This window comes from Dryobates pubescens, chromosome 5 (assembly GCF_014839835.1).
Source record: "Dryobates pubescens isolate bDryPub1 chromosome 5, bDryPub1.pri, whole genome shotgun sequence".
Classification (NCBI taxonomy): Eukaryota; Metazoa; Chordata; class Aves; order Piciformes; family Picidae; genus Dryobates; species Dryobates pubescens.
The window spans coordinates 28,782,001-28,805,060 of record NC_071616.1 but is presented as its reverse complement, the minus strand read 5'-3'; the positions used below and the strand labels follow the sequence as shown (position 1 = coordinate 28,805,060).

At 43.3% G+C, this 23,060-nt stretch overlaps 1 protein-coding gene across 1 annotated transcript in view; it reads right to left on the bottom strand.

The window, feature by feature from the left end:
* PRIMA1 (proline rich membrane anchor 1) overlaps positions 1–13,967 on the bottom strand; it is a 49,288-nt gene extending 35,321 nt beyond the window's left edge. Inside the window, exons 1-2 of the mRNA XM_054161891.1 lie at positions 13,612–13,967; positions 7,422–7,572 (exon numbers count right to left, since the gene is read on the bottom strand). Of these exons, the coding sequence (XP_054017866.1) occupies positions 7,422–7,572; positions 13,612–13,704 (244 nt within the window). The 5' untranslated portion in view covers positions 13,705–13,967. The remainder of the gene's footprint in view (positions 1–7,421; positions 7,573–13,611) is intronic.
* Positions 13,968–23,060: the final 9,093 nt, after the last annotated feature.

Sequence of the window (23,060 nt, the reverse complement as noted above, 5' to 3'; positions counted from 1 at the left end):
CTTACAATTACTTGTAAATCAGCAGCCTCTGACTCATCAGTAATTTCACTGCAGATTTCTTATCTTCTTAATCAGTGAAATGGTAGGCATATACAAATGGACTGCAAACCACACAGGGAATTTCTTCACTTTAGCCAACTCCTTTGTCTTTAAAAGAAATAAAAATCAAGCTGTTAAGAGTATGCATCTCAGACTACAAAGGACTGTTCTAAGCAGAATTAGTTTAAGCTCTGATGCTTTTCCCCCCCCCCCCCCTAAATTGGACAATGCTTTTAATCTATAGGTAACAGAACTCCCACTGATTCCTGAATTGCACTATCTAGCCCAAGGCCCTTACTTTTAAATACTTCAAAATGTATGAATTAGTATCAATTCAAGAGTGTCAGTTTTTCCATAATATGGATTTATTACTGCATGAAAAATCCACATCAACTCTACAAGGTCCCAGAGCAGGGGGGAAGATTCATTATTTGCTTAAATAAAAATCAGACTTGACAAAACACTTCAGAATTTATTTTGGGTAAAAACTCAGATCTGGGAAAGCAATGGAAGCTGTGATTGATAGTCTGATCTAACTGGTGGTTTCAAAAGACAGAGTTTACAGCAGTACGGTATGAGGAGATGTTGGGTGCATGAGTGATGTCAGAATCCTACCATGGAAGTATTAGCAAGAACTTACTTGCTTTCTAGTCACTAGTCTTGTTCCTCAGACTCAATATAACATCCCAGATGTCCAAACTATTTCAGACTTCCTATTTGATTGTTAATAAATCTCCTCACCCTAAATAATTTTCTTATTTTGACTGGGATGTGAGAACTTGTAACTTTTATACCTATGCTACACATAACCATGCTAAATGCAAAAAAATACCAGGATTTTGAAGCTTCTGTGTCAGAGATGTCTGCATGTTGAGGGAGGAAATCTAATAATTGTATTTCTGATTTAGGTGGGTGAATTCTGCCTAAATCTCACCTTGGATTCCTAATGACTGTGTTCATTGTACTAACAGAGAAGGTAGTGTCTCTGACGTGAAAACAACATGATGGGGACCTGGACTAGACTCTGCATGTGTCATCATCCATGACTCCAGGCTGTGGGAAGGATTTCAGTTTAGATTTGAAAGCTTAAAAATCCTACTGCCAGTTCTTAGAGTGTATGTGGGAGAAGACAAGAACTAAATTTTGGTTTTGCTTTGTAAATTACAAACAATGTTCTCACAGAAGACTGCAATTCACAGTATGACAGCTGTGTTACCAAAACTGAAAGGGCTTCCCTGTTTCAGCATTCTGCTGGCATTAAAAAAAAATGACTGTCTAGACCAGACTTGTGGTAAAACAATATTCTCTCACAGTAGCTGTCATTATCATAAATGTCATGGTGTAGGGGATGATGTGCCCCCTGCCACTTTGCTGCTCCTGTGGTTCTCTCCCCTTACTGTTCAGTTTTTGTACATGCTGTTATATGAAGTATAAAGGAAAACACCTTCCCCAAATTATGAACCAAAATCACCCCATACATTTACTAAGAACTCCTTTGGGCATCAGAACTTGCAAGAAGTTAATACAAGACTCCTTAAGTGTGCCCAGATATCTCAAGATTATTCAGAACCAGTCCTTCTGGCAGAAGTGTGGTAGGTAAAGGCTGGTCCTAAGGCCAACTCAAAGGGAAACTTTAAATTCAGATGTCTCAGAGATGCTCTGCTCCATACTGCAGCAACTATGCACAGCAAATTTTTGGCACCTCATTTTTAAAAATATTTGGTGGCTTCCAGACAGATTTCAATTCAGTTGGCTATCACAACCTCCCCTCAGCTCCTGGAGGATAATCATAGATGTCTGCCAAGGACAAAAGTCCTTTCAACATTGTATAGGCAAGAACATCAACATCTATACCTGCACAGACAAGAAGCATCAGGACTATGCTCAGCTTTCTTGCTTGAATAATTATGCAGAGACAGTGATTAGCATGAGGCTCAAACTCATGCTCTGGATCCATACTGATCACCATGTGCATTCTACCACTGGGATATGGGTTGTCAAAAAGCTAAAAAAAAGAAAGCCCATTTCTTACTCCTTTATGTCCAAGAACTGTATGATTTTTAGTTCTATAACAAGGAGGTCCTGTTGTGAAAGGCTATGTTTTTAACAGTCAGCAAGCCAAGCACGCACATTTTAGTTGCTTTACAACCTACTCAAATCTTAAGGAGTTCCAGACTGTTTCTACATTTAAATTCCTACCTATATACACACATTGTGACCATCTGTTCTCAAAGACCTACTTGCACTGAAGGGATCCTGCACACTTTCTGAAATTAAACTATACATCTGTGCTCAGATAGTTGCCAAAGAGTTGCGTCCTTCCTGCAGTTGGTCGTTTTTACTTAGGCGTTTTCACCAGCCCAAATAATTCATTAATTAGATGTGCTATCTCCAAAGATAAAGATTTCACCTTGAAAAACAAAATCATACCATGGTATGTGGTGGCATAGAGATTAGCGTCCCCTGCAGTGCTGTAATTCACTTTGGCTTTGCACTTACTTGATTGTGCTTTATCTCTACTGATAGCTCAGGGCAAACTTTCACTGAGGTCAGGAGCTCTAAAGACCTCACTCTGTACCTGCATGTAAGCATCCAAAGAGTCAGAGGTTGATTCACATAATACAGACTCAGGTGTACTAGTACAGCTTATAATATTGTCAAATAAAAACATTTATTTAAATTTCCTCCTCTGAATTTAGACTGAGGTAATGTTTGACTGGACACTTCCATCCTCCAGAGAGGGGATGGCAACAGCATGATCTCCTCACCCAGCGTGGAAGACAGGTAGAGCAGAGACAGCAAGTGTTGTTAACGAGCAAGTGAGGAGTCCAGGTGGAACATTCTTTCTCTTCCTTGTACCATTTTAAAGAAGACACTTCTGAAATGTTTTTTCCTCAAATCTTACCCAAGTTACAACTGATACTGACTGCAACATTTGTCCAGCTCTAGCCCTTTTCTGTTTTGAAAGCCTACCTTCTACTTTAAAAGAGAATCCTTTCTTCTTTGCAATGCCCCTGGAGAAATCTGCATGCCCACAAAGTATTGAAGAGTTGACAACAGCAGTATTTTAGATTTTGAAGGGTCAGCATCATTTGAACTAGCTTAATCTCATGGGCCTGTGAAGCTGGGTTAGAAATTCTGGCAAAACAAGTACTGCACCCACCTTGATTAGTCCTGGATGAAATCCAGAGACAAGGAGGAAAGATGGGGGGTGGGGTGGGGGGTGGGGGGATGGGGAAAGAAACAATTAAAGGCCAGACCCTGAGCATCTATTTTTCCTTCAGGTCAATAGTCGCGTATAGTGAACACACAGAGAGAATTTCATTGAAAGTTCCTCCTCCTTTGCTGTCAGCATCTAAGCTTAGCTGGCCTTAAGCCCCTCAGAGCCTCAGGAGTTTTCCCTTCACTTCATCAACAAGCAGTTTTCTAAGCACAGGTTAAAGAGCAGGCTGCTGCTTGCATAAGGAGACTTACTGCAGAAACATCAATATCCCAGACGGCCTGGAGGAACCGCAGCTGGCAACGACAATGTCTCCTGATAGTTTGTATCACTTTGTCACACAGTCCCCATCATCATTGTTACTTCCAGCACATGCTGGAGCCCCTCTTCTTGAAGACTCATAATATGGTATGCATCTATACTGAACAAGACAGCAGTGAAACGCCAACCAACTGCATCTGGAACGAAACTTGGGAAACTCAAAACTGAAATGCTCCATGTGTCTCACTTTAAAAAAGATACAAGGCTGGACTAACAATATCAAGAGAACCAACATCTATAGGGACTAGTGTGGCTGATCACAGCCTTCATTAACTACTGTAAAGCAGACATTCACTGGGCAGCCAAGTGGTCCTCCGCTTAGTACAGAAGAGGCACATGAATATACTGTCACGATGGAATGCCCCATGACAGCTGCAAAGCAAATGGAGTGAAGGCAAGAACAGGAGTTGGAAGGGACATTGGAAACACCCAGTGGTTTGTGTGAAGAACTAAGAAATGTGGGAAAAGGAGGCCTGGCGTCATGGCTGAAGGAGAACGAAAGCAGTCTGTGTTTTCTTCCCTGTTGCCTGCAGTTCCAGTGGCAGAGTCATTCTCTGAATTCACCAGTCCATAATTTTGTTGTCCATATCTGGAAATACATGGGCTACATAACCTAATATAATTTCCCATATTCATATTGTTATGGTATGCTATGCCTCCACAGGGGGCACTGAAACACACTCCAAGCATCCCTGTTGTAAATATGTGACTATTCTCCTAAAGCCTGTAAAGTTGGTGTTTCTACCATCACTCATGTATTTAGACTGACTACTAAGTCGTGTGATTCTACTCATTTTCTGTGGAAGTAATTAGCTTATTGTCTGTCAGAGTAAACACAATATTTACCAGTTATTGAAATGTGAATTCAAGAACTCACAACATTTAATGGCTCTTGTGTAAACCTATCTGCAGGAAGCAGAGCTAAAGATTTGTTGCTGGATCAACCTGTCAATATCAAAATGACTAAAGAAATGCTAAACGTATGGTAATTATTCCTGAAAGTTCTCAGTTGTTCTCAAGCATAATAAAAGCCTTTCAGGAAGTGATTCAGCTGCTCACAAACAGTTATCCAGTGTCGTCCCATACATACAAGTAGGGTTTGGAAAACGTTCGGGTGGGACTCAGAGAGAGGACACAGAGAGTCTCCTGCTTTTCAGTAGCATTAGCTACAGAGCAGGACGTGTCAAAGAGCATTAGATAGCTTTATTTAGCAGATAACTGAGTTGTCTGTATCTGTAGTAACTGAATGGACACGAATTTTTTATCTGTTGGCTTTAATCACCAGGCTGAAGCCACAGTGACTGTTGTAGAAAGATGTAGAGATGATCTAAACCTCCAACAACATTCAGTCTGATTGCAAATAGAGCTTTTAAGGCTGCAGCCTTTTGTGACTCTCAAAGCTCTGAGAGCAATGCCAGCATCCATATGAAGTGCAGATACTTTACCTTGTAAAAGTAAAAAACTTGCAGCCTTGCTGTTTTGTAGACGTCTTGCCAGTGCTTAAGAGTGCAGTCTAGTAACAACCACCTAACAATAGCTTGTCTTGCCCCTTTACTGCCCTCTCATCTGAATGCTGTTTAAAAGTGGTGCCTATAGCATCAATATTTAACCACAAAGCTGTCTCATTCTCACAAGAATAGGGATTGCTGTACATGTAGGCTAAATAACAGCGCACAGGCAGCTGATAATAATGAAAGCATCTTTCAAGATGAGGCACTTGATTGCTACTCCAAAGCTTATTGGTGAAAGGAACATGTAATCTATTCTTTTAATTGCATTTGAAATGAAGAAATTTGTTTAAATGTTAGTCATCTGGATTTATATAGCTCATTTTTTAGAACTGGGTTAGCACCTGGCAATCCAGCCTGAGCAAGCAGCAGGCTATCCCAGTCACAGGCCCATTTAATTTCTCTTTCCCCTTTTTGCAATGTGTGACAGACTTCTTTTTCTGATATGAATCCCCTCCCACCTCATCACAAGAGACAAATCCACAGAGTCAGACCAGCTGCTGATGGCAGCCCAGAGAGGGGAAGCACCCTGGCAGCAGTGCCCTCTTCCCCAAGCAGCTGTGCTGACACTGCTCTGCCACATCTTGTGTGGGTAAGAGCAGCTCCCTCAGGGCAACGGTGTACACCAGGCACAGGAAAACAGACTGAAAAAGTACTTTATTTTCTGACTGTGAGAGAGATCAAGGGAATTTTCAATATGACTGTCCATGACATTTTCCTGAACATTGAAAGAGATTTTTCCTGCTATAAAAATACTTTAATTGCTGCATTTCAAGCTGTCTTTGTATGTCCTTTCCCCAGTGTTTCACTGTTTTCTCCTGCCTTTGCCTTAAATTTCTGCAGGGTGGCACAAATACAAAGCATGTTTTTGGCAGAGAACACACAGCAAAATTGCACCTGTTCTCTGCCTGGCTAAAAGCTGTGCAGAAGCATTCTTCATGTTTTCTGCACATCTATAGCACTGATACAGAAAAACAGCCAAATGATGCTACCAAATGATTTCTTTTCCCTTGGGAGATGCACTGAGAAGGACACTAGATATGATTTGCAAGATTATTCCTGGATGAGTTTATCTAAGCTGAGAAAATAACTAGGAGGCATCCTTTTAGGGAGAGATAAATTCAAGGAAATATAGAAGTGTTAAGGAAATTTGCTGGAATACCAAACAACTGGGACATTAAAGTGTCTGTGCAGGGTCCAGTCCATGCTCCTACACCCAGCTAGTGCATGTAGCACCAGTGAGCTCTATCCCACTGCAGAAATACTACCTTTCCAGGGACCATTATCACAGCTATCACTCCCCAGAAAGTATCTATGCATCCAGGATCACAGAAATACTGATGTGGAAGGAAGCTAGCAGAGCTAGCCAGAAAAAAACTGCAGGCCTGTGGATGCATGGCTGGAAATCTGGAGGCACTTGGATGGGCTGGATAAGGCTCAGGAGCGCTGATTTGTATGAAGAGAAATAAATGAGTCTTAGTCTGTATGAAATAAATGAGTCACAGTATCACAGAATCACTGAGGTTGGAAGAGACCTCAAGGATCATCTAGTACAGCCTGTCACCACAAACCTCATGACTAGACCGTGGCACCAAGTGCCATGTCCAATCTCCTCTTGAACACCTCCAGGGATGGTGACTCCACCACCTCCCTGGGCAGCGCATTCCGATGACGAATGACTCGCTTGGTGAAGAACTTTCTCCTCAGCTCGAGTCTAAGAGCTTCTGAAGAGCTTCTGAAGAGAGTCTTAGCCTGTATGAGCATTAGTGCAAAAACTGCTCACCTGCCGTTGACTCCTGACATACCTCTGACTTTTGTTAGTCGTAGTAATTTTAAACTGACAAGCCTGATTCACTGCTATGCTCAACCAGTAGAGCTCCAGTGTCTTGTAGACAGTCAACCCTGAAGGATGGCCTAGGTGGAGCGTTTGAATTTTTGCCTGCTTATACATTAACTTGCCTTGGAGCACACAGACCTCCAAGCTGCACATCTGGCAAAACAGGAGGTCACGTAACTCAAGTAGAAAGCACAGCACTATGTCACCATTTCACAGGGCTGGGGCACGAGGGAAACATTTAAAGCTAGGGAATCATATATTATGCAATGAAGGGAGGGAATTTCTCTGGCTTCTCTCCAAAAGGCAAGCATTATTCATTGATCAGATAACAGATCTCCATCTCTACTGAGAACATTTTTTCCTCCATTTGCTAAGTGGAAAATGACAAATGAGCTAGCTGTGCCCTCTCCCACATTCTTTCTCCTTCCATCTGTCCATGCATCCCCATTGCCTTGTCCTCTCTCTGCACACTACAATGGTACCAGCAGCTACTTACTTGGCACGGTTAGCAACCTTGGTGGCGGTGGTGGTGGAGGAGGAGGTGGTAGTGGTGGAGGCGGCCTGCACTGGCAAATTTGCTGGCAGCTCTCTGTGACTTTCTCTGCTACAGGCTTGGAACATGACTTCTGGGGCTCACCTCGAGTGATCTGTGAAGAAACAAGTCATCACATGAGCAGCAGAAACAGAGAAATTCCATCAATGTGTTTCTTGGACTTGAGTATGCGAGTGGCACCTCGACCAGTACTTAGAATTAAGTCCATGTTCCTCACTAAGGCCATCATAAGGAGATCTTCATTACATGCTTCCCATACTTATTTATTTATTACATTTTAAATATTTTTTTAACTTAACACATATTTTTAAGATGTCTTTCCCTCTGTCAAATGTGGTTGATATTGAATGGCTGGTTTCTGAGGAGAAGGCAGGTAGTGGCAGACAATATGATTGTGTAATCTTGCTTTCTTAGGAAAGCCATCTAGCAGCATGTATTATTCACAGGGTCATTGCTGCAAGCCAGAAAGCTAATAAAAATTATGAGACAATTAGGGTCATGATTATGTTCATCTTCCTTATGGCAGAACTGAAAACCTGAGGAGGTCTCTCCTCTGTTCTGCCAGCCTCACTTTGATGTGTAGAGAGAATTTCAGAGCATCTCACTTCCCACCAAGAGGAGAGGAAGCCCACATGTCACTCTTCTGCGGACAACAGCAATGGTATGGTCGACATGGAAATGCCACAAACTGTGACTTGTAGCCTTAGTAACATGCAATAAAACTGAACATGAAGCACTGCAGAAACCAAGTGTGGATAATGCAGAACCCAAGTGTAGGCATGGTCATGGACAATGATTTAGCCAGTATTGGTATACAATATATTCAATAGCTTGGTCTAGACATTTCAAGGACTATTTATTAACAGCATATTTTTCTTACTATCAGAAATATTTACATGAATATTCACATGAATATGACATTTAAGGAATATTCAGTAAAATTTCCAATCTAATGCTGTGAAATTAAGAGTAAGCCCCTAATGAAAAGGGAATTTGTGGAACATCACAGGATCTTCCAAGAGGTGTCAGTTTCAGAGGCCTCTTAAGAGAGGTGTTTCTGAATGGACTGATATGCAGATGGAAAATACCAGATAGAATTTTAAGGACACAAAGCCTAAAAGACAAATAATCATGTTATCTAACAAGCACTCTGAATGTAGGATGAGATCACCTGGGACAGACTTGTGTACTGCTGAAGGTAAGGATACTTACACTAGCATTCAACTCTTGCCTTGTACTGTTTGATCTTGGGCAAGTTAGTCCTAATAGTTTTGGCCCAACAACATCTTTCACTGGCTCTTTGCCATGATGTTGGTCATTATGAAGAGATGTCTTATGCCATGCTTTCTGATCTGTTTTAGGGAGGCCTCTTCTGCCTCTCTGCCTATCCCTAGGGTCATGCAGGGTTGCCTTCTCCCTGTTCTTCTTTCCAGCCCAAGCTTTGCTTCCCTTCCACTGCCAGCTCTAAGCAGTCTGTCTCCTCTCCCTTTCCAGCTCTAACCCCACCAGCCATAGCACTGTCAGTGAGCCTCTCCCACTACCTACAGCTGGGCATTAAGGGTGATGTGCTGCCTCTTGGCTGCAGGAAAGCTGCACACAGTCATTTCATGTACTTCTGGCCAACAAGAAAGACATGAGTAATTAAAACAACATCACTGCACAAAGGACATATTCGCATGCGTAGGAGGTTTCTAAATGCAGCAAGATGTATTACTCTGGCCTCAGGGAAATAGAGGTAGGGCTTTGTTGATTAAATATTAGAGAGAGGAAAGAATAGAAGAGGCTATACATAGCTGAGTCGGAAGGACAGCTAAGCACAGCACAAGTCAGAAGGCTCAGTTCTTTAAACAGCTTGTCAAAATCTACTACCAAACATAGGGAAAACAAAATTCTGCACAGGCATATTCCAACTTTCCTCTTCACCATCAGGTTAACAATAAGAGGATGGTTAAAAACCATCCTCGACAGCTTCCAGGAACTTACACACTTTATGAATGCTCTAATGAATCAGAGTGGCTTCATAATCCCTCATGGTTGGCAACAAATCTGTCTGTGCAGGCTTATTTATTTTTAAAGTAAGTGATCATAGGCAGCAGAATATCCTCCATACTACTTCAGCTCTTCCAACCTGTTCACACACTGGGTTGGAGTGTTAGAAATTCTCATGTGAGAGCTCCTGCTGCATGCAGTAGCAGTGGCACAGCTGGGGGATCCGCCAGCTGTACTTAGGTGAGAGCATTTACTGTCCTGACAAAGGAGGTAGGGTAACATCTCTCCACTAGCCCCAGCAGATGATTAGGAAGCAAATATTAACTCCTAGCTACAATTACTGTCCCCTACCTAGTTCCTACGGGTCATGACAGTTTCACAAGAGTCAGTGAAAAGGGACAGGATATAGACAGGGAAGAATAACATTGAGCAGACTTGGAGCCAGCTTCATTTGCAGACCAGAATCAGCTTTGTGTATACAAGTCTGAAGATGGTGCTGGTATGGAAAAGCAACATTGGCTTATTGCTCTAACTTAATATCAACCAGAACAAAAGGCTTGTTCTGTCTTTTTTTAGAGCTATTGACTGCTTTTAAATCCCATGAGGCTCCCCTACCTTAGGCTGGTAATAGAGTGTCCTCAGAAACCAGTGGATATTTTTCTCCATTACTTTGCAGACAAGATTAACCCTATATATTCCCAGCCACTCCCTGCTCCTGTGTACTTAAAAAAATATTATATCTGGAGGAAACCCCCTGCTTTTTCCCTTGATACCATAGCCTGAACCTTTTCCAAAACTGTCCATGATAATTTTCAAATGGTTGGGAAAGAACTGACATTTAAAAGCATGGGCTTTATCACCTACTTGTTTCCCTTCTGTTGTCACTCAGTAAAATGCCTGGTTGTTAGGTGATATGGGGAGGAACACAGTAATTAGCTTGTCAGAGCTTTGTCTTAAAGGGTTAATTTAAAACAACAAAAATAGCCTAAGTTGTCTGAACTCTGGCAGGAAAAGGAAGACCTGGATTGAGCTTGAGGACTTCAAGTAGGAGAGAACTGCTGCAAGAAGATAAATTAACAGTAAATTAACAGTAGCAAGATAGAATTAAGAAGAAAAAATATTTGGCTCCCTTTCAAGAAAAAAAAAATCCCACTGTTGACGTCTATTACTCTTCCTACAAAAGGAATAAAGGCTATTACTTGTGTCTTCTAAAGGTAAGCAGAACAAATCACTAGAAAATATGCTTTAGGGAACAATCTTGCTCTGGCAGAGGATGATGAAATATATTACTCCATGTTTCTTTCTTACTGTCTGCAATTCAAGCTAAGCTGCCTTTACAGGAGATGGCAGGAGAAAAAAAATATGTTGAAAGAGCCCAATTGTTCTCTGACCAGGTCTGCTAATTCAAGTCCAGCCTCAAACTTCATCGCTTGTTTGCTCTTCCAGACACTATCACATAATGGCTCTGGAAGCACCTTGCAGATAATGACTAATCATATATTCACTTGTGCTGCCAGGTAGTTTGTAGCACAGAGGTTGCCCTGGAAAGATGTCATCTCTGGAGATGGACCACACAGGGCTTCCCCCTTAGTTGTTTGCACCTTGCATCCATTCCTCCAGGTGCTGGAGGTGCCACCAACACGTGTCTCCCCGGCCTGTCTAAAATTTGGTTGCTTGTTTGGCATGAGGCTTTCTTAATACACTCAGCTGTTGGCCAGTTTGGACATACATGTTGCCTGGACTTCAAGGTGATTTTTTGCCCCTCACTGAAACTAAACAGTTGTGTTTATGGATCTGTGCATTTGATATGAATATGCTTTGCAAAAAGGACAAATGCTTTTAAATATTAATGGAAATGAATATCTGATCCACAAATGTCCAGGGAAAAGCAAACAGAAAGTGGTAACTGGTGGTTTCCTTTTGCAGGCTCTGTTGAAGTTCAAGCCTTTGATGTATTTCTTTTTAATCCAAGATTTCCTTCAGGAACAGTGGCCCTAGTTCTGCTTTGCATATCATGGAAGAATAAATCTGCATGTGGTCAGAGCTGTTTAGTAATTCAGTATAGTCCCATGGGGTTGCAGCAGTCCATGAGCATGCTCTACAGAGTGGGATGGGAATAGAGGATTAATGCAATCCCCAGAGCATGGTCATCTTATGACTTTTTCAATCAAGTAAAAAGAAGGAAAGCTTGGGGGAAAAAAAAAAGTGCAGTTGACTGAAAAGGCACAGAGACCTCTAAATGCCTGCTGATGTGGCAAGAGCTTTGTCTCTTGGAAGCAGTCTACGGAGATGAGATCTCAACACTGCTGCATAAATTCCAGGACAGCTCTGCATAATTCACATCAGAGTTCCATGTTTATGAAACCAGAAGAAACGTGACCCTGATATTTATCATGACACTTACTGCTCTTTTTCTTAATTATGTCAAAAGCTTCAGTCAGAATCACCCCTTCCTTCTTGCTGGCTGCAACACTAATAAGAAAAGATTGTGGGTTTTGGTTTGGTTTTGGTTTGGTTTTAATAAGACACATTCTTCTCCTCTGATTAGCATCTGACTGACAAATGGGTGAAGAAGGGCTGGGAGAAGAGATGTGAGAAAACATGATGGCTGCTATATATTGAGCAGGAACAGGGGAGTGACATGATGTGACATTACTGAATTAGTTGAGAGTATGACTTGAGAGACTTTGAAAATAAAACCAACTCAATATAGGAAAAAGGTCATGGGACGAATTCAAAGATGAAGGTGTTTTGGTCACAGGAAGGCCAGTGTGCTGATGAGTCCTCCACATCTGCCCTTTCCATTGGTACTTGCTGATACGAGTTTTAGATACATCCTAGTTTGGAGATCTGGAAAAAAAGCTTGAGTATGAGCAGATTTACTGATTGCTGCTCTACAGAATAGCAGGCGTTGCGTAAGTACAGATGACGAATGGGACAACAAAACTTCCAAAATATTGCAGGGAAAGACTGGGCCCCTTGGCTTTTGCACTTCTTAGAGCCTGTTTCAATTCTTATAAACAATTATTTTTGAAAGATCAGCTTAGATCATCAGTTTGCCAGAAAGATGTTTATGCAAGTGGTTTTTTTGTCTGCTTGATTGACTTGACTGATTACAGGAGAATTTCATCACAACTGCACATCCCTTAAAAATGCTGTTACAGTTTTAACTTCAGCTTATCTACCTGAATACTTGCACAGGACAGCAGGAAGATAGTGCTGGAAGGGAGTTTAAAAGAGATTGGTTTTGTTGTGTTTTGGTTCATTTTAATCTGTAAGATGCACAAATCTTCCTGTCATTCACAACAAGCAACAAGATACTAAAACAAACATCTCTTGAGACACTAAGTTTAGAACAGGGAGTAAAAGATGTGGAGTCTCCACTGTGTTTTCTCCAAGAAAGAAACTATAATTGTTCTGTTCTTGAACACTTGGCTGGCTCATCAATCACTCCTTTGAAGACATGTATTATAAATAAACTTTAAAATATCAAAGTGACGCATTTGAGTTGAGCTTTACTGCTGTTCTGATTCTCCAAACTGGATGGGTGCTCTCCCTTACTGTATACCAATTTCTCCCAGTCCATCTTGCTGGTCACCCCACATTACAATCAAGGTCACATAACATCACGGCTTGGGAGTTGGCAAAAGCTGATTCAGCTCAGAGAATCCTCAAATCGCAATCGACATTGAAAGCCAACATAACCAAAATTAGACTGCTGGAGCTTCGCTCCGTGCATCTCTTCTTTCTGTGCATCTTGGCACAGCAAAACGCGCTTACAAACCCTCTGGCTGCCGGCGCGCCGAAGAAAGTCAACTATATCTTGCTCACCCCGCCACGCCGAGTTCAGGGCTCCCGGGGCCCTAAGGCGGTCGCCCAGCCCCGGCGCACTCCGTCCCGTGGCCGCCGGCAAGGGGGGACCGCGCCGGGAAAAGCAACAGCTCTCCCTGCTCCGGGGCCGCGGACCGCCGCGACCACCTCCCCGCCGCCACCCGCCCGCACCAGCCCCTCCCCGCGCTGCCGGGGGTGCCGGCCGCGGGGCTTTGCCTGCCGCCCCGGCCCCACTGCCCCCCGTCCCGTTCCCTTGCATGCAGAAGTGCGGAGCGGGCGCGGCACAGCGTCGGGCAGGCTCTGGCGGCCCTACCTGGACGGAGCCCCAGAGCGGGTGGAGGGCACAGTGCAGCAGCAGCGAGGGCCAGCAGCATCGGAGCAGCCCCAGCAGCTCCCGAAGCAGCATCCCTCCTGGGCGCGCGGGCGGGGACGCAGGCTCCGGGCGACCTGGGGACGGAGCAGAGCGAGCCGGCAGCAGAGGCGTTGGCTCGCACCCATCACCGGAGCACGACTGTCCCAACTTTAATTCTGGAGAGGAGGGAGGGAAGGAGGGAGGGAAGGAGCGGGGGGAGGGAGGCAGGGAGATGGGCGGGTGCGGAGGGGAAAGGGTGGTCGGGAAAACCCAGCGCCTTGCAAGTCCCGGCTCCCTCAGGAGGGAGCCATGCCTCCACCCTCGCCCTGCCCGCCTCCCTCTCTGCCCGCCCCGCCGGCTTCCCATCCCCGGGATGCTCCGCCGGCCGCCGGCGGCACTCTGCCTGCTCCTGGGCTTCCGCGACTGGTGCTCACCGCCGAGGCCGGTGCTCCCTCAAGCCCCGAGGGTGGTGCGAGCAGCGGAAAAAGTTTAGAGCCCGGCGCTGGGGTAGAGGGGCCGAGCGCTGCCGGAGGTGCTGCCGGAGTCGGCGGGGAGAGGCGAGCAGAGCGGTGTGGCAGCGCAACCCGGGGACTGCATCTCCCCCGTGCCCGCCGCCGCTGCTGCTGCAGTGATTTTTCAAGCCCATCGAGGCAGTCCCTTGTGCCTGGCTCCCCTCGCCTCTCCCTCCCCACCCGGGCTCCTCCCGGAGGCGGTTTCCCTCCACTCGACCCCGGCGAGGCTGGCACAGGGTAGGGGCGGCCCCCGGGGCGGCTCGGAGAGCTCCGGCGGGCCCGTGAGGGACCGCACCCGCCCCCCGCCCCCTCCCAGTATCCGGGAGCGGGACCAAGCCAAGAGGGAGGCGAGGGATCAACCGTCACCCCCGTGTCCTAGAGGAACCTCATTCTACATTGCAACCAGATAGTTTTTTGGGTTGATGGGTTTTGTTTGATTGTTGGATTGGGGTTTTTTTCTGATACAAGAGCATGTCCTCTGACAGGCAGGAGTTGCCGGGTCTTCGTCCCCGGCACGGTGTCTCTGGGCTGTCATAAGGAAGATGCTTCATAGCATTCGCGTCTTTATGAAAAAAATATGCACGTGGAAGTGTTTAAGAGTGCTTGGGGGGAAGTGGATAAAACATCAAAGCGCAACAGGCCAGCCTTCCCACAAAAAGGAAACAGAAGATCAAAGGTGAAGACGATTTTGTTTTCAGTGAAGCAGTTAAAGAGCAAAACAACTGCTTTGTGAATGGTGGCCTTTGCTACAAGTTGGGCTTGGTGTATATGAGGATGACTGTAGATGTCTGTTGTTGGTCAGCTGCACAGACGTCCTGATTTCAGTGTTTCAAATGCAGTAAGCAAATGAATTGAACAAAATGTTGGGTCTGTGGCTTATATTTTATACCCAGAGATCAATGAGTCTGTGGATACTAGTTTTAGCTCTTCTTTGTATTGCTGGCACCCATACAGCCAAGTTGAGTAATCAGTTTCATAAAAATCTCCTTGGTGAGGTAGGAATTGAAATTAATTTACCTTTCAGCTGATACAGGACTGAAATTCTCTTTTCATAACACTGTTACACCAACATATAATCATTTCAGCCCCTACAGACACTGGCTTAAATATCAGGACTATCAGGCCCATAAACATCTCAAGGATGAGAATAGCATAGTGGAACTTACTGAAGATACACCTGGGTTGAGGTAGAGACATTGAGCCTAGACATTTATTTGTAAATCATTATGTTGTGGGTTTGTAATGGCAGAATACAGAGGGGCAGAGATATTGCAGCTTTGGGTATAGGCAGTAGTTGTACAGGAAATATATTTTCTGTAATGATGTTGAAAAAGATGGATCCTTTTTTCTGTAAGTCTACTGTGCAGCACACAGTGCTTAATATATTGTGCTCATTCAATTATAGTTTTAGTGAACTGGAGTCACAAGAGACAATAAAGCTTTTCAGGCTATCTGGTGATTTCCTGAAGGTATTTCAGCACTTGGTCATAGTACAGAAGATAATAAATTGTACCATCTGTATATATAGTTCTTGGTTTCTGACATAATAAGAGATAAGGCTTTAGGCATTGTACACCAAAGGAAAAAAAAATAAAAGGGCAACACAGATTTATTTTCTTTCAGTATTCAAAATGCCTTAATGTCAGAAGAACTGTGGATTTTCCTGCCATTAGTAGTTGTCCAAGTAGCTGAATCTGTCCCTGTGTCTTCTGATACATTGGAATGGGCTTTTAGGTGGCATTAGCAGCAGAGAAAGTGAAGGCTACCAGCTTTGTGGTCATGCAGGCTTAGGAAGAATCCACGTTTATCCATTTTTATGCTAATGATGTTTCTGGATGAACTGAATTTTAGAAACCTATTGAGGTGTGGGCTCCCCAAACTGTGTTTGTAGCTGTGAGTGCACAGAACACCTGGATTCATATCTGGGTTCCAAGCTACTGGAATGCTTAAAACTGAGTGTGAGAGGATAAGGAACACAGTACACAATGCTCAGAGGGTGAAAGAGAACAGAGCAGAGCTAATTGATGTCTGTGTCTTCTGTGTTTTAGTAGAGACCACTGTGCTGCTGTGTGGGTTCAAGGGAGTGACTGGAAATAATCCAAGAACAGTTTCTCAGGCACAGGGTAGCAGAAGCAGCAGCAACCAGCAGAGCAAGGCCCTGGCACACAGGGATTCCTTCTTGACCTGTGTGCAAACACACCATTTATTCAGGAGGCAGGAGCACAAGGTGCTGGTCAATTGATTCCAGTCCATAAGAGTATTTGATGATAGTTTTGACTGCAGGAAAGCTTGAATAACTTATGAAATTGCTCAATAATTAATAAAAGTAATCAAACACTCCACTGAAAACAAGCTTTGTAAATAGTTTCTCATCATTCTTTTTCTTCTTCTTTATTATTTTGCTCAGTGAGATACATTTGAAACATGGTGGCAGCAGTCCTTTTGTTTTGATTTAGCACCTCTCTGCCTATGGTTGTGTATGGGGGAACAGTTGTGAGGCATACACTCATTACCAGGCAATAGCCATTTGTGTTACAGGTGAGTGGAAGTTGTTGAAATCTGACATAGGAAGCTAAGCAGATGGCTTGGCAAGCAAGCAATTAATACAGGGTGACAGAAGAAGGAAGAGACTATATTCACTGAAGAACTGAGCAACCCAGTGCTGCTGCATTCACCTCTGTATGAGCAGACTTCAGAAGAAAAGGATGGGAAGTTGTGGTCAGTGGTCTGCCTCTCTCAGTCCTTCTACTGCCAGAGCACACCAGACCTGCATCTTGTTGGAGAGAGCACTGATAGTGAAAATCCTGTGCAAAATCATACTGGGCCACTCCCTCATCTGAGAATTACCCCACAGTGCAAGGGCCTCTGAGAGGAATATCCATGTGCGGGGAGAAAGGAGAGGGTTACCCATGTGTATGTGCACCTACAGACAGTCACTGAAAAGACAAAGTAACTTCATAGCAATGAAGGGTTTTAAAATTTATATACCATGATTTTAGTCACTTTTCTCCATCTCACCTGCCCTACACCTCCCATCAAGGAGACCTGTAGATGCCTGGATGTCCGAGTGAGGTGTAGTACAAGGTTGGTGAAGAGCAGGAGACAAATGGAATACATGGAGTTTCAGGTTTGAATCGCTGTGGTGCATATGCAGCCGTGGTTTGAATGTGCACATAAACTGTGTGCCCTGGAGAACATCCCCCATTAGTGAGCACCTTTCCCTGTCCATCACTTAAAGTACCACCTTTGTCCCTTTGGTGTCCCTTTGGTGTCCCTTGCCTCCTCCACAGAGATCCCGTATTAAAGGCACTTCAGGCTGCAGCGAACATACAAACCTGTATTCCTTCAGTCAGGCAACACAACTAAATTCTGGCAAGCTTCATCAGGGGGAGTTGTGTCTGACTTTGGATTCATGTGTTAGTAATTGTTGTACACCCGAAATTAGTTTTTTTGTTGGTTTTGGGTTTTTGTTGTTCCCCACACCCCACACCCCCTGCCCGCCTTACCTATAAGCTCCACAGTAGATTTTGATAAAGAGCCATTCTTCTGTTTCTTTAGTGCATTCAACAGGTGTAGTACCCATGTGGTGAGGTGGATGTGAAAATTTGTGCCACTGCCAAAGGTGTGACATTTGTTAATGGCAGGGAAAGAAATGCAAGGTTGTGCCTGTGCCTACCACATAATTTTGGTGAATATTTTATATCAACCAACATTAAGGGTTAAAAGCCAGATGCCAAGCAGGTCAGACTGTAATGGGCCCATCTGTCTCAGAACAAGAGCTATTGATCAGTTATTAAGTCATTGCTAATGGTATGCTATCACAAAGACACCGCTGAGAGCAGAGCTTGCCATTGAGATCTGTTGTAGTTGGACAGCACTGGGTTTAACAGGGAGAGTTTCTCTCCGGCATCTAGATTGGAGGCTGAGAGCCAGACACTGCACTGGATCAGAAACTGGTAGCTCCCAGTGACATTGTTGCTGCCAGCTCCCAGTTCTCCCAACCTGTCTCTGTTTGGTATGTAATACAGGCCTGTGTTTTCTGTATTAATTCAAAACTGCCCAGTACATCTGTACTCCCATGAAAAGAGACTGTGTTTCTTTCTGCATCCGGTAAGGAAGATCTATTACTTTGTCACTGGTTTCTAGGCTTTTAGTGGATGTTAAATCTCTGTCTTTTGCATCATCTATGCCTGAAGTCCCCATGAGGCATACACATCGATTCAGTTGGCCACTGCTGTCATTCCTTAGATCCTGTGGGGTCTCTGTATAGCTGAAGAAAAAAAATTGGAAGACACTTAAAGTGGTGTGTACGCTTTCTAGTATGCAGAAGATATATTCTGCCTGCTGACCATAGGTGAAAGGTTATCTTCATGTCTGGCAAGACATAGCTAGAATCTTGTTATATTAGGCTGGCCAGTATCTGAAAACTGGTTTCTCATGGCTTAGACTATCAGAAAGACACATACAGACTGCATGGTAGACCTTGTCACCTTCCTTGTACAAGACAAACAAACATACAGGTTGGATCTGAGGATTGGTTACTGCACTAATCCTTTCTTGGCCTTTGAAGAACATAGATTAAAGCTGTTATAGAACTTCAAAAATCTACAGTATAAAATATTGTAGACACTGAGGTCCTGCAAAGAATTTTACTTCTCTCAGCATTAACCATGTTCATCTTCCTAAAGAAGTTCTGCTAGGCAGTGTCCCATGGGTTTCTATTGTTCTCTGTGAGTATTTTCTAGTGTCAGAAGTGATTTTCTAGTATCAAGTGATAGAATGACATGAAATGGCCTCAAGTTGCACCAGAGGAGGTTTAGACTGGATGTTAGGAAAAATTTATTTACTGAAAAGATGCTCAGGCATTAGAAAAGGCTGCCCAGGAAGGTAGTAGAATCACTGTCCCTGGAGGTATTAAAAACCACATGTAGATATGGCACTTTGGGACATGGTTTAGTGGCCATGGTGGTATTAGGTCAATGATTGAACTCAATGATCTTAGAGATTTTTACCAACCAAAACATTTCTATGATTCTATGATTTTTCTGGGTCCACCACTGGTGCAGGCCTGGTGGCATACACATTGCAAAGAATTTTTGCAACTAGACACAATGAAAAAACAAAAGTACATTTAAAACCCTAGAATTTCAAGGAAATAAGTATAAATTCTAAAATACTTTACCTTGAGACTCTATTATAGATGCTTTCATGAAATCAAACACCAACTACATTGCCTTTAACTTCTTTCATATCACAAGTTGCCACTGCAACTCTGAATTACATTCCTGGCAGAATTTTATGCAGAATGTGTAGATGCTAGGATGCCCCTCTTACTAAGGGCACCAATATAAGCCAACATTTATCAGGCTTCAGGTTCAGTGCACCACAGATTTTGCTCTGAATCTGCCAGTGGATTTAGACTTTATTCTAAAAAGCTTTTCTCCGATCAGTAAAATCAAAGTTTATAGAGTTCTGGTTTCCATCAGCATTGGAAACATTCAAATACTTGATCTGTTTCTTTTCTTTTACCTTAACAAATACTAGGTAGAAGAAGAAAGCTCTCTATATAGGGCCTGACAGTTTGCAGTTCCTCAGATGAAGAACAGCCTTGGAGTACTCTTTGTCCTGCAGCCTGCTTTGTCTCACCAAACAGTGAGATAGCGCTCAGGAGGTCCCAGGAAGATGGTTAAGTTCTCCTTTGCTGTGTCTCCTAACATCAGTGCCAACACTCTTCCAAACAGACTGAGGTGTGATTTCTCTTGCCTTAAATTTCCACCATCTCTGCTCTGCCCTTGTGAAAAGGAATTTAGGAATATGCTGCAAAATTCCCATCTTCTCTTTGGTGAAGGAATTTCTTGTTGTGATGAGTGATGAGACACATCATGCTTTTGCTGGCACTAATGATATTCAGCTAGTGAGTACATTTTCTGGGTATTATTGTGTTTGCAACATATTTGTTTGCTGCTTACCTGGAGGCACTGTGATATAATCAGAGAGGAGAAAGACACTGGATATAATTTTAAGTACTCTACCACTAGATATTTTAAAGGATATTAGAAATGCATCTGTAAGGAACAACTGAGGCTGAACCTGTTTGGAGACTAGAGGATAGACTGTATCCATCTTTGCCAGCCCTTTTTGTTCTCCAAACCAACAAGTATCACCCTGTGCTATATTTTCACAATAGTTTTGATTTTAAAATGGGCTCATTTTTGAATGTTAATTTTTATTGTTTCCTGGGTTTTTTTGCTTGTTAGTTCTGCTTGTCTGTGCAGGAGGTGGGGGAAGAGTCTCTGCTTTTAAAAAAAGGGCAGTTTGTTTTTTTCACATTATGATGTCTTGGAAACCCCTGGGATCCATTGTTCTCAGGAATCTTCTTATCCATTTCTCTGATGCGGTGATGAAAAAGCAGTGGTGTGCAAGTTGTTATGAAGAGATAATTGAGGGAACAGCAGCTGATCTTTACTAATGACAACATATTTCAGCTTACCTTGGCACAGCATCCTCCTAAGCACACAGACACACATAGTCTCAGAAGTGCTGGCTGGAGACACTGGCTCCCTGGGAGGTAGTACGCTAACATGTGATACGTCTCACATTGCTGACTGCGCCTTGCACTGTTTCCTGTCCCCATGTCCAGTCTTGTTTCCCTGGCTGTTAGGCCTCTGCTGACACTATGTCCTTTAGCCTATCCCTTGCTTCAAATTCCAAGTGTATCACCCTCCACCAGCTGCTGGTATGAAAAGGAAGGTACCCAAAGTCCTCTCTGTGAGACTGACATTATTTTGCATTTGTTTTAGAGCCTCCTAAGCATTTCAAGATCCTCCAAAGAAAGTCACTGCATAAATGCAAAGCATTTTATTGTTAAAACTTTAAATCATGACAGATTTTGAATACATATTTTTTGTGACTCAGTCATGAATGATCACAATTTGCATATAATATTTTCCTGTATTCAGCATACCCTGCTTCTCATTTAATCCTCCTAACTTGTGCTGCTCTTATAATTCTAAACCTCAATTGCAGAAGCAACTGTGGATTGCCTTGCTGTTAACTTGGTGATGAGCAATCTTGAGATACCTATGGGCAGGAACAGTTGTCATTTGTGTGTAATGAGCCAGAAGGAAACCCCAAATCAGGGGAAACATTTATCTCTTTATGAATAAGTGCATTCCTTTTGCTTTCTGTTTATCCAAAGTTATAGCAGCTGTGTAATATGAATATTATTTCCTTGTGCTCATTACTGTAATGTCAAGGGATGAGCTTTACTAAGTAAAGCCTCAGTCAAATGCTGAGAAATAGGCAGTGATGCCCCAGTGCACTTACGGTCTTAAAGAGCAGAACCAGCAGCCAGTGAGAAGGTATGAGGCAGGCATTATTGTAAAGGGATAAGCAAATTTCTGTCTTTGAAGTGTCTTTCTTTGAAACACTTTGCTATCTATTGAATCAACTCCTTAGCTGCCATTTTCTGGTTTTCTCTAAATGAATCAGCTGGGTGACAGAAACAATCATGCAGAGTCCCAGTTATGGGAGAGGAGATGAAATGCGATCCATAGCCTGTGTGTGCCCATGCATGTAGAACACTGTCCAGTGAACTGGAAATCCAGAATCCAGTTTCATACACTTATTCTAGACATACAGGAATGTAATTCTGCCATAGTATACTGGATATTGCAGGCCAGAGCCCATTGTCTTTGTTTCCCTCAGAAAGGAACATGATCATAGTTAGGACAGGAGAAGACCTGAGTCTGCCATGCAGCTTCCCATAACAAAATTTATGGTCACTTTGAAGGTCAATGTGTCATCCCAGTGGGAGAGGAAAAAGACTCCTGAAGATGGTATAGGGGAATAAAAGTTTTCCCTCAGGTAAAGGATTTGCCTCACAACAGACAATTTTTTGCTAGATACTGCTTTGCCCCATCCTGCGCTTGAACATTTTCTCACAATGCTCAGTTTTGCTGGAATGATCCAGCATCAGCTACGTTGACAATCTCACACAGAGCTATTTAGAGAAGCTAAGAGCTGGTGTGGATTCCAGAGCAAACAGGATGAGATTCTTTTTCCCCCTTTTCCTTCCTCCCTCCTCCTACAGATTAACCCAGTGCTGACTTGACCCCTCTTCCCAGCCCTACTGGTGATGGAAGTAGTGCAGATGTATTCTCTAGGGTGCAGTTCCAGAGTTCCACAGCATTCACCTCTGACACCCTTGGTGGGGTTTGGCAACACTTCAGCGTGTGAATTAGTCCTTTTCTCCACTGGAGCATGATTAGCACTCATCTAATACAGGTCTCACCTTCCTCATCTTTTCAAATGTAACTTGGGCAACAGACTTCTTCCCAAGTATCTCATCTGAGTAGTTATTGAATCCTATTTTACTGCTTGAATGTGGAAATTGAACTCACCACTTCCAGACTAGAAAATAAGCCACCACACAGCTGCAGAAAGTAGGTAATTCAACATAATTATTTTGGTTGGAGTTACTTGGGATAAGGCAACAACCTTTCTGGGTGCATTTTCATGTTCTGGCTTCAATGCGGTAACCTGCCACAGCAAGCTGCCTGTGTGCAGAGTCTTTCAAGGCACCTTCATCTCTGCTAACATACTCTGTCTCTCACGGTTCAAACTCATTTTTGTAACTAGCTCAAATACAAGAAAAGGCTGTTTCTTCTGTCTTTGTAAACAGTTTTCGCTAAAAACAGCTTTCAGTTTTAGTTTTAGCTCTAGCTTGATTCAAATAGAGAGTTCCTGTGAGCACCATCAGAGCCCACTAGCACCTACAGGGTGTCAAACTCTATGAACAATGGGCACTCTGTACAGTTTCTATGTGAAAAGGGGGAAAAATTGTATCCAAAAGCTTTCTTCACTGTCAACCATCTGCTTTCAAGAACATGTCTTTGT